General features: G+C 35.8%; 1 protein-coding gene and 1 pseudogene across 1 annotated transcript; both read right to left on the bottom strand.

Moving 5' to 3' along the window:
* Positions 1-2,438: 2,438 nt before the first annotated feature.
* LOC120181060 (small RNA-binding protein 11, chloroplastic-like) lies at positions 2,439-3,485 on the bottom strand. Its single transcript, XM_039186285.1, has 4 exons — positions 3,392-3,485; positions 3,023-3,091; positions 2,653-2,734; positions 2,439-2,559 (listed from the first exon to the last, which is right to left on the bottom strand). Exons 1-4 carry the CDS (start codon positions 3,483-3,485, stop codon positions 2,439-2,441), a joined length of 366 nt encoding a protein of 121 aa, XP_039042216.1.
* Positions 3,486-4,882: 1,397 nt separating this feature from the next.
* Positions 4,883-12,599, bottom strand: LOC120181058 (annotated as a pseudogene).
* Between the last annotated feature and the right edge of the window lie 2,201 nt (positions 12,600-14,800).

The following is a 14,800-nucleotide window of genomic DNA, read 5'->3' as shown; positions in this document are numbered from 1 at the left end:
ATTAGGTGTACTAAAATGAAATAAAACTAAACTTTAAGTATGGTTTTGAAAAATTGAAAGTTTAAGTACTAAAACGAACTAAAACTAATAGTTTAGGTACTAAGTTCGTAATTTACCCAAAATAATATTTCAACTAAATCATTTAATATTCTAGTTTAATGTAATTTTCAAAAAAAATATAGTTTAATATATGTTGTTTTGTTTTCATATACAATGTTTATTCAGGACTGATGCGTTTTTGTAAACTACTACAACATGAGTCGTAAGAATGTTGTGATTCAAAATCATACCTAACGTTTATTTTTTGTTTCATCTAATATCTCACTATTAAAAATTTAACGGACAAGCTTGTTGATCGTGTCCACAGTCGTCGATTGTCGCATATGTCGGTCGATGAAGTCCAAACTTTCTAATCCTCGCCTTTTCAACCTCCTGAATGCTATTTCAGCCTCCGGTTCATCGGAAAACACCTCAATCTCCCCAAATCGACAATAAACTCTTCGATTTCTTCATCCTTCGATCTCTATGGTCCTCCGTCAGATGGTTCTGAAATTGGACTATGTTGGTCAACTCATCATTTTCTCGTGATCCACTGTTAAGATTGGTCGTTTTTCCACTGGAGCTATGTTACGTCAGCCCATTTGTTAAGTTTTTAACAGCTGAATACTAAAATAAAACAAAAACTAAACATTAGATATTATTTTGAAAAAAAATTAAAAATTTAGGTACTAAAATGGCCAAAATTAATAATTAAGGTACTTAATGCGTAATTTTACATATTTTCTTTGATTACTCTCCTCGATTGTTTTGTTTGGTTATGTTTATGCTTACAGCGAGACGAAAAGCTCTTGTTTTTAAGGGGGGGGGGGGGAACTTGGAGTGTTCATGAAAATTGATCTGAACCACGCAGTGAATGAGATGGAGATGATGAATTGTTTGTCCTTTTCATCATCTTTGAATCCTTTGACCTTGCAAAGGAAGTGTGCCAAAATTGTAGAGGAGGGGGATGGGGAGGGATAAGGGTTTGGTTTGGGGAGGAATTTTTTTTTAATATTTTTAAATATAAATAAAATCTTCAGAATTATCATACAATTATCTGATGATGTATCATCTCACTGCTTTTCCACTTTCATCATTTACAAATAGTTTACAAATAAACCCCAACAAAAAATAGAAAGGAAAAAAAATATATCGTTGGGAATGAAATTCTATCATTTGTATCCCCTTTGACAGAAAACGGAGGGATCAATGACATATGTCACTTAAAAGATCTTTTTAATGATGTTACGATCGAGGCACCTAAAGTGGTAATGTTTGTAACATTGGACACTTGGATTAATTAAAAATAATTAGACTCCTCTTTAAAAAAAAGTGGTATAATTTTGACACTTATTTTTTTAACAAGCCTTGTGTAATAGGATCTTATTACTTTATTTATATATATATATATATACTAAAATAAGAGTCATAATAATTTATCATAAGTTTTATGGAAATTGATGTTAAAAATATTAAATGAATAAAATTTATCTTATAAAGAGTTATCTAATAAAAATTTTTTGTAAATTGTGATTCTAAATAATTCTGCATTTACTCTGCTTAATATCATAATCTTATATCGTGATCACATGAATTAAATAATGCAATGTAACATCTTTTTCGTTTTCATAATTTGAATCTTACATTTTATAATGTTATTCTCATGGACAATCTTACGTTTTATGAATCAAGTGCAACCTTAATATTACGAGAATCACTTCAATTATTAGATTCAATGCAATTTTAGAAGTAGAATCCGAAAATATTACTTCAATGTACTTTAAAAGGTCAAAGGTTGTTTAATATGAACTATAACTACATTAATCTTAATCAATTTTTCAGCCAAACTCTCGTAACTTATTGAGTTTATACGCATAATGTTACATTGTTTATGTCATTTTCTAGATTTTATGTAATATTTAAAGCAAATATCATAAATGTTACCAAAATATATATAAAATATTAAATGTGGATTTAACACAAATTGTAGCTACATGTAATTTTATTTATAATTCTAAAAGATTCAAACCCGAAACCATAACATCCTCAATTTTCAAAATATGATTTTTTTTCCAGAGTTCGATAATAGAAAAACCATTTCAAGGATTAGAATATTTGTTTTTAATAATTGGGAATAGTGTATAAATTGATTAAGTTCATTTGCATGGAAAATGGTTCGATTTAGGATTAAATTGAAAACCAAAAATTTTAAGGACCAAATTTAAAAAGAATATAAAAGAAATAGATTCACATGCCTATTAACCCACAATAAACTTTTAGTGGAAATTTGGGAAATTAGGGTACATGCATCCAGTGTTCATGTTATTGAATTTGAAAAATTGTTGATTTATATTCATTTTCTTAATTTTTGAATCGTTTAAAAGTGTAAATAGGTGTTTTCAGCGGATCAAGACCCTTTCACCTAACTTCCCAGCCGAATTGAAATAGAGAGTCCTTTTCTTTTTCTTGTTCAAATTTCCTCTAGCTTCCATCTTTGAATGCTCTCTCCAATTGGACCATCTATTCAGAAATCCAAAATAATCTTCCAAATGAAATCAGATTTCGGCAGGTTATTCGAATCACTAGAGTAAACTAGACATGCTAGTAATAAACTTCCTAAAATAATATTCCGATGCATAATTAGCAAACCCGAAACCTTTCCATCTATCTGAAACCCTATCCATTACGATTTTGGCTGGTAAAAGCAGCAATGTTAGCACAAGTTCAAGCAAAAACCAATTCATAAACACCTCGGAGTGTTGCTCAATATCATGCAGGGATTTAAACTACGGTTGTGATCGCATTTTCGGTTACGTTGCATTTGTTGCGACCACAGAAATAACCGGTGCTATTACGGTCATTTTGGGTGTTCAGTTGTGCAAGAAGTCAATAACAGTTTCGGACAGCACTTTTATCGCAGACGCTATTCCGATAGACCGTCCTGATATCAAGACAAAGATAAGGATTCAAATCACATACTGACCTTCCATAACTTGACCATACTGAGAAAATGCATCTGAGTGCCCTTTCTCCGTGGTATAAATGGACAGACCTGTTAGTTTAAGCAAATATCTGTTCACTGTCATAACTATCAACAAAGAGGAAGCATTGGGGTTTCTCGGTTTCAACTTATTTCGGCTAAAAGGGGCCATTCATTTTCAATTACTATAAATCAATTAAATTACCCATTTACAATTAAAATGAGCCGAAGCAGAAGAGAACTGCAATCAGACGAATATTATATCATTACTAAAAATTGATGAAGCATTTCCATTTACAGGATAAACTGATGTTTCTGTATAAGAAAATTATACAGCAAAAAAAAAGAGAAAGAAAGAGATGAGGGATGTACCTCCAACGAAGAGCTTAGAGGCGATACCTCTGTGGGAAATAAGAAGGGAAGAGGGCTTGGAGGTTCCGATGATGAGTCTTCTGAGAGCCGCCATCTCCACTGAAAAACACCGTGCAAACGAACAAGCACAGTTTCCTTTTCTTTTATTTTGATCACTCAATTATTTTTTATTTCAAAATTCATATTTAACTTTATGTTTTGATCACCTGATTATAACGTGTGAGACTTAAATCAAAATAAAATTTCAAGATTTATATAATAATACTTAAATTTAAGATATAACTCAAATAGTGAAACCTAAGCTATCATTAAGTCAAAGCCTTCAAATTCACAAATACTAAGCTAAGACCTCCGGACGTTGAAAATCCATATTAAAGCTTGAACTCACTTAATCACCCACTCATTAGTATGAAACGAGCAGAAGTTAAATAATTTGTGTTCAAACTCTTAAAACGCATTCATGAATTATGAAATCGTGTTCTCCATCAGAAATGATTAAAAGCAATTAAACCTGTCTATGGAGAAAACTAGCTTTAACTAGAGATCTAAATGAACTAAGTTTTTGATGAGTTGTTTGTGAATTGTTCGCATAATGTTTGTTAATGTTCGTTTATTTGACTTAATAAATAGAAAATTAAAATCTCAACCATCTTAGCCTAAAGCAATGGAAGAAGACTATATGAGACGGGGATGGAAAATGTAAGGTGGGGCAAACTTAAACTTAGGGGACAAACAAAAATTCCCTAGAGAGGTGGGTAGAAAATATATTTTTAATAAAAAATACATAGAAAATTCTAAAATATATAAAAATTTTAAATTTTTAGAGGTAACTGCGCCCAAGTCCATCCCTGTATGGGGGGTTATCAGGTGGCGAAATAGTAAACCTTCTTGCAGTAGATACTCCAAGAAAACATACAAGGTTGGCAGAAATTCCCAAACTGAAATCATTATCATAAATAATAATTATTCCTCTTATCCTTCACTCACCACAGCTGCTGTGCATTCCACCACCCTCTATATGACGAACATCTAAGAAATGTGGTGAAATATCAATGACTTGGAACTCTCCCAACTGAAAGCAAGCTCAACACAGCTGAGAGAAAATGGTGATTAAGGAAGACAGCAAGGTGAATGTTGACATGGATGGAATGATGGTGGACTGTTGTTGGAGGAAATGATGATGGTTTTTAATTTCTCTATCTTCTCTGAGAGCCCTACAATTTATGTTTTTTGGTGCATCTTGAGACTTTAGGTTTATTTTAATCATACAGGCCAAACTTTTTGTCACATCAGCAAACTTGCGTCACATTTTAGTTTTCTGCATCAATTCGAGCTGTACAAGCTTGAATGGTAACAGGATAGTGTGTCCTTCATTAACATTTAGGGTAATATCAAATCCAGTGCCAAAGTTGAGATACCTGACTGAAGAAAACAAACGTGTATGGTGTACATGGAAATTTGAAGTGAAGTTTCGAGGATCAACTTTAGAGTTCATGAATGATGCAACTTTTGCAATGCCTGGTAGAACATGTCAATGCATTGATCATCCTAAGCACAAGAACGACCAAAGCTATTCAGTCAATAGGAAAAATCCTACATGAAATTATTGGGGCTTCAAATTATGCATGCATGTGTCTTCACCAGAGATTTATTAGTGGCCTTCCAAACACGCCACACCAAGTTCAGTCTAGAAATCTTAGAAACAATTCTCATCAATACTATTCCAGATGTGTAAAGATATTCTCAGTTGGACAACAATACTGCTTATTGCATCTCCTCGAGGGCATTTGCATTACCTACTATCATAGTCTGAAGAATAATTTTTTTTCTTCCTTTTAGAATTTATCTTCTGGCTTAATTAGTAATCATACAAAAGCCATATGCGCTGGCTACAAATTAACATTTTAAGTTAAAAACAGGAATCAAGAGGCAGAAAAAGTTATATAAATACCTGAACAAGCATATGAAGTGCATTGCGGACTTTATCCCTGCTAATAAGGGTTCCATCATGCAAAGTAGGTGGTGCACTAGGAGTGAGAGAAGCAGGTGGAGTAGGTGGTGGAAAGGGTTGGAGCAGAGGAGTGTCATAGGGACGTTGCAGGTTGAGGGGAGGATGAAGAGCAGAAGCAGTTGGTGTTGATGAAGAGACAGATGGCATCATCAATGAGGATGGTGATGAGGTAGGAGGAGCAAAAATGAAGAAGGCTTAATGAGATTGGTCACTTGGCTGCTGCTACTTACTGAATCAAGTGAAGGTGGAGCAGGAGTATGGGACGGCACTGGTGGAGTTGGTGCTGGAGCAGAGACGACAGCTGGTGCATGAGAAGACGCAGGTGCAGTCGATATAGAGTGGTAAGGCTGTATTGAATTTGTAAGATTTGGAGCATTAATTCCGAGTTTAATAGAAGCCTGAAATTAGTTAATAAAGTAAGTTTAATAAGAGAGATAGGATAAATATTAGGCCCTGAAAGGCCAAAAGATGAGCATTAGATGTGGGCATACACTAAAAAAATTAACAAACAATGAATCTTCGGGTGCATCAGTTGTAGGAGCAGCAGTTGCTGGTGGCTCCAAGGGACCTTCGATTACAGACATGCTAGGAACTGCTTCTAGCTCCCAAACTCACTGCATGATGGTAACAAAAAAGCTTAGAAAACTTGCACACTGCAGAAAGGAAACAAAATTAAAATAGTGACAACCAGCAGCGTCAAAATCACTAAATTACTAGAAAATAATTAATATTACAATATGTAGATGCTTGTTCTCTGGCTAGTCATAATGTTAAACATTTACCCATGTGACTTAGCATGTCTGACAAGTATTAACTATTGAGTTACATTACGGTGCACCTTATAACCTGTAGATATGGGAGTTGAGGCTCATTGTTATAGCAATACACTTTTCACGAAAAACTCTTGTTTCACCCACCTCCTTCAAGAATACAGTACAATACCGATTATTAATTACATCTCCTAAATTTTCCGTGTTCTCAGTTCCTACTTGGTATTCTGTTCACTTGCTACTATCTAGTTCCTCCATCTGCCACAAAATTTGGCACTCATAGACCATAGTCCATCCTACTCCTCCTCTCCACCACCTTTACCTCAATCCTTAATGTTTGAAATTGCGGGGAAACCTTAACTTATTCACATAAGGACCTCTACTCTATACATGCAATAAACAGACAACTGACAAAATGCCATACAGGTATCTAACAAAATAACATGAAAGGTAAGACGAGTTGTATGCCCCACAACTGCAGGGGCAAATCAACAGTTAAATATATTCTAAGGCTTCCAAGGAAGCAGTAACTTCCTTATACATAACGACCTTTTGCTTTGTAAAAAGCATTACCTTTTGCTTGAAGATACTTTTGGCTTTGCAGGAACTTTTGAATATGCATTAAGTATCCTGCAAGGAAGACAACAATTACAATGTTACAAGTAAATCACCCAAAGAAACAGACTCATAACATCACTTATTGAATTGTAACTCACAAAACACATTGATATAAATTTGTATGAATGCTTGTGAGGTTTATTCTAAATTATGGAAGTTGCAAAATTGTTGTAAGGTCCTAGGAACAACTGATTTAGATATGGAAATATACTCTAGTGCATACAATTAATAAGCCTAGACTTGATAGTTTTGTAGAGCTAAAAACACAAACATCAACGGTTCAACATTTTAGTGCATGGACATACTTATCTAAAATTTTGTCACACATTTATGAATACTTAAAAAATCAATTAACCATAAGAGTGTGGGCAGCTTAAAACCACCCATAAAAGATAGTCTGAACCCCATCTTTGAATTCACTTGCGATAACCATGCTCAAAGATGATAATAAAAGTCAGCTAAATGGACAAAAACGAGAAGGATATTATACCTACTAAAGAGGTTTGCAACATCCTCACATTCACGAGAATTGTAGAACCACATGCCATTAACTTCTTGTGCTGCAATCCGATACAACAAGTAAGGGACTTGGACCTCATATTTGAAATCTCCCAGCAAATTATCCACTAAATTATCTGTGTTGAAAGTCCAAGAAGGGGGGCCGCAGAAATGAAGGGGGGCTGCAGAAATCATCAAAGTCATATTTTGCTGCTCATTAATGCACTGAATCAGTGGCTTTCGGTGCACCCCAATTTTTTATTTTTTTGGAAATGGGTTAATTACATTTTAGCCACTGTACACTTTAGGGTATTTTCAAGATTAGTCCTTAAACTTCAACTATAAATACCCTAGGCCATTTAGCTTCAAACTCATCCCAAAATCATTTCTTCCTCTCAATACTAAAGAGTTTAGAGAGTTCTCTTGTGAGTTGTGATTGTTTTTGTAAACACCTGTAAATTTTCTCTTTAGTAAAAGATTTGCAGCAGTCCGGAGACGTAGGCGTAATTGGCTAAACTCCGTTATCAATTTCGGCTATTAGTTTTCCGCTTTTATTTGCATTATCACTAATCTGATTATAGGGAAATTACTCGTACTCAGTTTATTTCCTAACAACTGGTAATCAGAGCTTTTGGTTATGAATTTTATCAATTTTTTTGTGAGGTTACTATTCACATAATTAGTAAATTTTGTGAATAGTAAAAAATTTGTCGGCGATACGAATTTGTCGACGGAGGTGTTCTAATACACGGTGGTTCGCAAGAATTGTCAGAAATGATCCAAACGAAGCCAGATTCGAGTGGGAGCGATGGCTGCAGACGAAGGGAATGTGAAAATTGAAAAGTTTGATGGTGCGAACTTTGGCTTTTGGAAGATGCAGATTGAAGATTTTTTATACCAGAAAAATCTATATCAACCTCTCTCAGGAAAGAAACCAGAGGGCATGAAGAATGAAGACTGAGCTCTTCTCGATATACAAGCCCTCGGAGTTATCCGACTGACGTTATCCCGCAATGTTGCTTTCAACATAGCAAAGGAAAAGACCACGGCGGGTCTTATGAAGGCTCTCTCCAGTATGTATGAGAAGCCATCGGCCTCAAACAAAGTTCATTTGATGAGGCAATTATTCAATTTGCGGATGGCGAAAGGGGCATCAGTGGCTCAACACCTAAATGAACTCAACATAATCACAACCTAGTTGAGTTCCATGGAAATTGAATTCGATGATGAAGTTCGAGCTTTAATTCTCTTATCATCTCTACCAGACAGTTGGAATGTTACTGTTACAGCAGTCATCAGCTCATCGGGAAACAGCAAATTAAAATTCGACGATGTTCGGGATCTGGTATTGAGTGAAGAAATTCGACGGAGAGAATCGGGTGAAGCATCAAGCTCTTCAGCCTAGCACACGGAGTCTAGAGGGAGAACTTCATAAAGAAATTCAAATCGTGGCAGATCGAAATCCAGAACGGAAAAATCAAGAACGGGAAAGAAAGATTTTACTTGTTATAATTGTGGCAAGAAGGGTCACTTTAAAAGAGATTGTCGAGCACTGAAGAAAGATACCGGTGCACAGGAATCTGCCAACATGACAGAAGAGACAGGTGATGCCATGATTCTAAGCGTCAACAGTCCGATTGAATCATTGATCTTGGATTCAGGGGCATATTTCCACTCCACCCCATGCCAAGAAATCATGGAGAACTATGCCAGTGGTGATTTTGGGAAGGTTCATCTAGTTGATGATGAAACCTTGAAGATCGTCGGAAAAGGAGACATCCGACTAAAGTTGCCAAACCAGAACACCTGAAAGCTAAAAGGAGTGAGACATATTCCAGGCCTCAAAAGAAATTTGATTTCTGTAGGATAGCTTGATGGAGAAGGATATAGTACAACCTTTTCAGGTTGTGAATGAAAGATTACCAAAGGAGCACTCATCATTGCTCGTGGTAAGAAGACTAGTACTCTCTATGTAACCACAAATTTAGAGAATATCATTGCAGTAGCAGACGTTGATGAAAAATCGAACCTATGTCACCAAAGGCTTTGTCATATGAGCGAGAAAGGGATGAAGACACTTTTGTCAAAAGGGAAGCTGCCGGATCTAAAGAATGTAGATGTCGGACTATGTGAAGATTGTATATTTGGAAAACAAAAGAAAGTCAGTTTTACAAAGATTGGCAAGACACACAAGGCAGAAAAGTTAGAGTTGGTTCATACTGATGTATGGGAACCATCTCCAGTTCCATCTCTTGCAGGTTCATTATATTATGTCACCTTCATCGATGATTCTACGAGGAATGTGTGGGTTTATTTTCTGAAGAAGAAATCAGAAGTCTTTGATACCTTCAGAAAATGGAAGGTCATGGTGGAAAATGAGACTGGTTTGAAAGTCAAGCGGTTGAGGTCTGATAATGGAGGAGAGTACAGAAATAGTAGATTCAGAGATTTCTAAGCGAATAATGGGATCAAGATGGAGACAACAGTTCCCATGACACCGCAGGAGAATGACATAGCAAAGCGCATGAACAGAACTCTGAATGAACGTACCAAAAGCATGAGGATACATGCCGGATTACCCAAATTGCTATGGGTTGAAGCTATCAACACTGCAGCTTACCTGATCAACCGTGGGCCCTCAGTTTCTTTGGATGGTGGAATACCAGAGGAAGTTTGGAGCAAGAAAGAAATAAACCTTTCACACTTAAGAGTGTTTGGTTGTATTTCTTATGTACACATAAATTCTGTTGAAAGAAGCAAACTTGATGCCAAGTCCAACAAATGCATCTTTGTTGGTTATGGTAGTGAGGAGTTCGGTTATTGGTTTTGGGACTACGAAAATCGGAAGATCATCAGAAGCAGAGATGTCATTTTCAATGAGAATGTGATGTACAAAGACAAGTCAACCATAGAAACAAGTAGCTCCAATACCAAAGCTGAAATAAAAGAATTTGTTGAGTTCGAGGAGATTTCTGGAAATGATGTTTAGGTCAGACCTAAAGCAGTTCAAGAAGAACCAGGCACACTGGAACTAAGACGCTCCTCCAGAATTCCTACACCAACCCAGCGTTATTCGCCTTCTTTGCACTACTTGTTGCTGACTGACAATGGTGAACCAGAGTGCTCTGATGAAGCAATGCAGGTGGATGATTCAATCAAGTGGGAGTCTTCCATGAAATATGAGATGGACTCGCTTATGTCAAATCAGATGTGGGAATTAACTGAATTACCACTAGGCAAGAAAGCACTCCATAACAAGTGGATTTACAGTATCAAAGAAGAGCACGATGGGAGCAAACGCTACAAAGCAAGATTGGTTATCAAAGGCTTTCAGCAAAAAAAAGGTATTGACTACAATGAAATTTTCTCTCCAGTCGTAAAACTGTCTACAATCATATTGATGTTGAAAATTGTAGCTGTAGAGAATTTACATCTTGAGCAGTTAGATGTAAAGACAGCTTTCCTTCATGGTGATTTAGAGGAAGAAATCTATATGAGACAACCAGAAGGCTTCATAAAGGCAAATAAGAAAAACCTAGTATACAGGTTGAAGAAGAGCTTCTATGGTTTAAAAAAAGCTCCTAAAAGTTCTATAGTTTCATGAGTAGCAGTGGTTTTACCAGATGCCAAGCAGATCATTGTTGCTACATCAAGAGGTTCGACAACAACTTCATTATTTTATTATTGTACGTTGATGGCATGCTCGTTGCAGGCTCAGATATGCAAGAGATTATAAACTTGAAGCAAAAATTATCAAAGCAGTTTGCTATGAAGGATCTGGGCGCTGCAAAGCAGATTCTTGGGATGAGGATTAAGAGAGACACAAAGTCAAGGACTTTGATGTTATCACAGGTTGAGTACATCAACAAAGTACTCTCTAGGTTCAATATGCAAGATGCTAAACCGATAAGTACACCTTTAGGTGTTCATTTTAGACTCTCCAAAGAGCAGTCACCAAAGACAGATGAAGAACGTGCATACATGGTAAAGGTGTCATATGCCTCAGTAATTGGAAGTCTGATGTATGCCATGGTTTGTACCAGACCAGATATTGCTCATGCAGTAGGAGTTGTTAACAGGTACATGAATAATCCGGGCAAGGTACATTGGGAAGCAGTCAAATGGATCCTCTGATATCTGCGGGGTACCACAAACAGAGCACTTTGTTTCAAAGGTGGAGATACGATATTGACAGGCTATGTAGATGTTGACTTAGCCGGAAATGTTGACATCAGAATGAGCACTACAAGGTATGTCTATACTCTAGGAGGTACTGCAGTGAGTTGGGTTTCTCAACTACAGAAGATAGTTGCTCTCTCTATAACTGAAGAATAATATGTCGTTGTTACGGAAGCCAGCAAGGAGATTGTTTGGCTCCAAAGTTTCTTAGAAGAGTTGGGCAAGAAACAAGAAAACAATGCCTTGTATTGCGATAGTCAAAGTGTTATACATCTAGCAAAGAATCCTTCTTTTCATTCCAGGACGAAGCACATACAATTACGATATCATTTTATCCGATCTCTTCTGGAAGATGGGATTTTGAAACTTGAAAAGATTAGTGGAGCTTAAAATCCGGCAGACATGTTGACAAAGACGATGACCATGGACAAACTGAAGTTGTGTTCAGCTTCAGTTGGCATGCTAGAGTAACAAGACCAGAAATGTTGCTGCATTGATCGAGGTGTGAATATATATTAAAATCAGTCTTCAAGTGGGAGATTGTTGAAAGTCCAAGAAGGGGGGTCGCAGAAATCATCAAAGTCATATTTTGCTGCTCATTAATGCACCGAATTCGGTGGCTTTCGGTGCACCCCAATTTTTTTATTTTTTTGGAAATGGGTTAATTATATTTTAGCCACTACACACTTTAGGGTATTTATAAGATTAGTCCTTACGCTTCAACTATAAATACCCTAGCCCATTTAGCTTCAAAATCATCCCAAAATCATTTATTTCTCTCAATACTAAAGAGTTTAGAGAGTTCTCTTGTGAGTTGTGAGTATTTTTGTAAACACCTGTAAATTTTCTCTTTAGTAAAAAATCTGCAGCAGCCCGGAGACTTAGGCGTAATTGGCTGAACTCCGTTATCAATTTCGGGTATTATTTTTCATCTTTTATTTCGCATTCTCACTAATCTGGTTATAGGGAAATTACTTGTACTCAGTTTATTTTCCAACAATCTGTTTGTTAAAAAACAACTTTAATACCAGATCAAGACAAGTTCCATGCTAAATCATTACGAGCAATAATTTCTACCTGTGTTACGTTGATTCATCACAATGAATTGGAATCGAGGCTGTGTATTCCTTAAAAACCAAGGACACAATAATCAGTTATTAATATAAGCTATATCAAATTCACGACAAAGACGGTAGAAGGTGAGTGTTAAGATTCAATTTTTTTCTCGAATCTTTTTTTTCATTGATAGATGATTCAATTGTTGAGAAATTAGAATGAAAGCTTTCAAACCTAAAACTCAAATCATCTATTATATATAGGGATGAGAATAGGCCAGGTCGGCCTACAGGGACCTACGGTCTGGCTTACATAAAGCCTGACCTATTTAATAAAATGATCAGGCTCAGATTTTTTTAAAATCTTATTAACTTAAATAGATTAGGCTTAGGGTTATTATAAAGTCTTATAAGTGTGATAGGTGGCCTATATAGATATGTATATACACGTATGTATATATACTTATGTATATATATTTATATTATATTTTTTATACCAATATATATTGTTATTGCAGAACACTGAACAGCACAGATTACAGAACAATCAGACCATGCCAGCACTCTGCCCGAAACAGTGCGCCACCGGCGCGATAATAAAACACCGAGTCCATCCATGCCTGTCGGCCACCTACCTGCAGGTTCTCCCCATGCTCGCCTTCCTGACCACGCCCATACCTGCAGGTTCTCCCCCAATTCCTTCTTCATTTTCCATTTTACCTTTTTCACCTGAGCACTCTGCCCCTGCAGCTTGCAAGGCGACTAAGGAGAGGTTTGAAGAGAGGTTCAAGACTGGAAAAAACAGGTGGTTCTTTACTAAGCTCAGGTTCTAGGCATTTTATTGGGACAAAATGCCTAATGTTTATGTAGTTTTCTTTTGGAACATTTTTGAATTTAAGGACTGATTTGAATTTGTTTCGTTAAGATATTTATGGGTTCTTATTATTGTTATATTATCAATCTTGATTTGCTCGTTTCTATAAGAAATTTAAGCTTTTGAACTATTCTAGGTTTCTGTATGATTTATCGCTTTGCTTTACTGTAGATCTTTATATCAATGGAGGCTGAGAATTGAATCTTTTAATGTTCGAACTTTTGTATAATTTTAGCATTTCAACTGATTTATTTTTTGATTTCGAATCCAAAATGACTTTGTTTAGCTAACCTGAAACATTTTCAGACCCTTTGCCTGTTCCGATTGCATTTTGAATCTTCTTGGATGTGTTTTTTCTTGGTTGCGTATGTTTTTGTTGATCTGCATTGATCGAGAGTTCAAGCTTCTAAATATGGTTTCTTCAGATATGGTTTGCTCATATAATTCTTTTTCCCAGTAGCAGCAACCAGAGTCTGCAACATCTAGTGTTTGTGTTACGAATTTCGTAACTTTTAGCAGCATTTTTCATACATGGGTTGCTCATAGAACTGGTTTTCCCACTGACAGCAACCAAAGTGTTCAACATGTAGTGCTTGTGATTGAATTTGGTGGAAGCTTAAGGTAGTGGAGTTGTGCTTATTGAAGCCGGACGCAGACTCTGCATCAGCGGATTAGGTAGTGTAACTTTTAGTTGCTTTAGTAGTGTTGCACATAGAATTATTATTTTCCTCTAACAGCAGTGAACTGATTGCGAGGGCTTTGTCGTTCACCATGTTAGATATTGTGCTCACATATTGAATTTGTTAGTGCAAGATGGCCTTAGTACAATTAAGGATATCATTTTCAATATTCGTGAAAGTGTCAAATATTACTAGCTATTCCAATTTCATCTGTGGCATCGGAGTCCACATTTAGTGCTGGAGGTAGAGTAATTGATGAATTTCGCTCTAAATTAAATGAAGAATATGTTGAAGCTCTAATTTGTGGTGGAGATTGGTTTCGTGAGAAATATAATGTGAAGAAAAAAATCAAAGGTTAATATTACTTATTATAATTTTTATAAGTAATAATTAATCATTTTTAGCAACTTGTTCATTTATTTATGTAGTGTTTTTCAATCCAGTAACTAACATTAACATATATGTATTTTTCTTCTTATTTTGAAGGCTGAAAACGAAGAGATACAAATCACATTGAAGTCTTGATGTACCAGTTTTGTTCAAATGGAATGGAGATGTAGGCTTTATTTTTTGTTTTTTTAGCTGACCCTTATATTTTGTTTGTAATAGTTAATATGTTGGTTTGATAGACTTGGATGATGCTATCTCAAGTATGATGTTCTCTTTTGTTTTGGATTATTTTATATTGATTTCGGTTTATATTAAAAATTAATTTAGCCTATTA

This window comes from Hibiscus syriacus, unplaced genomic scaffold (genome assembly GCF_006381635.1).
Source record: "Hibiscus syriacus cultivar Baekdansim isolate YM2019G1 unplaced genomic scaffold, ASM638163v2 tig00112507_pilon, whole genome shotgun sequence".
Classification (NCBI taxonomy): Eukaryota; Viridiplantae; Streptophyta; class Magnoliopsida; order Malvales; family Malvaceae; genus Hibiscus; species Hibiscus syriacus.
This window is presented reverse-complemented; position numbering and strand designations above follow the sequence as displayed.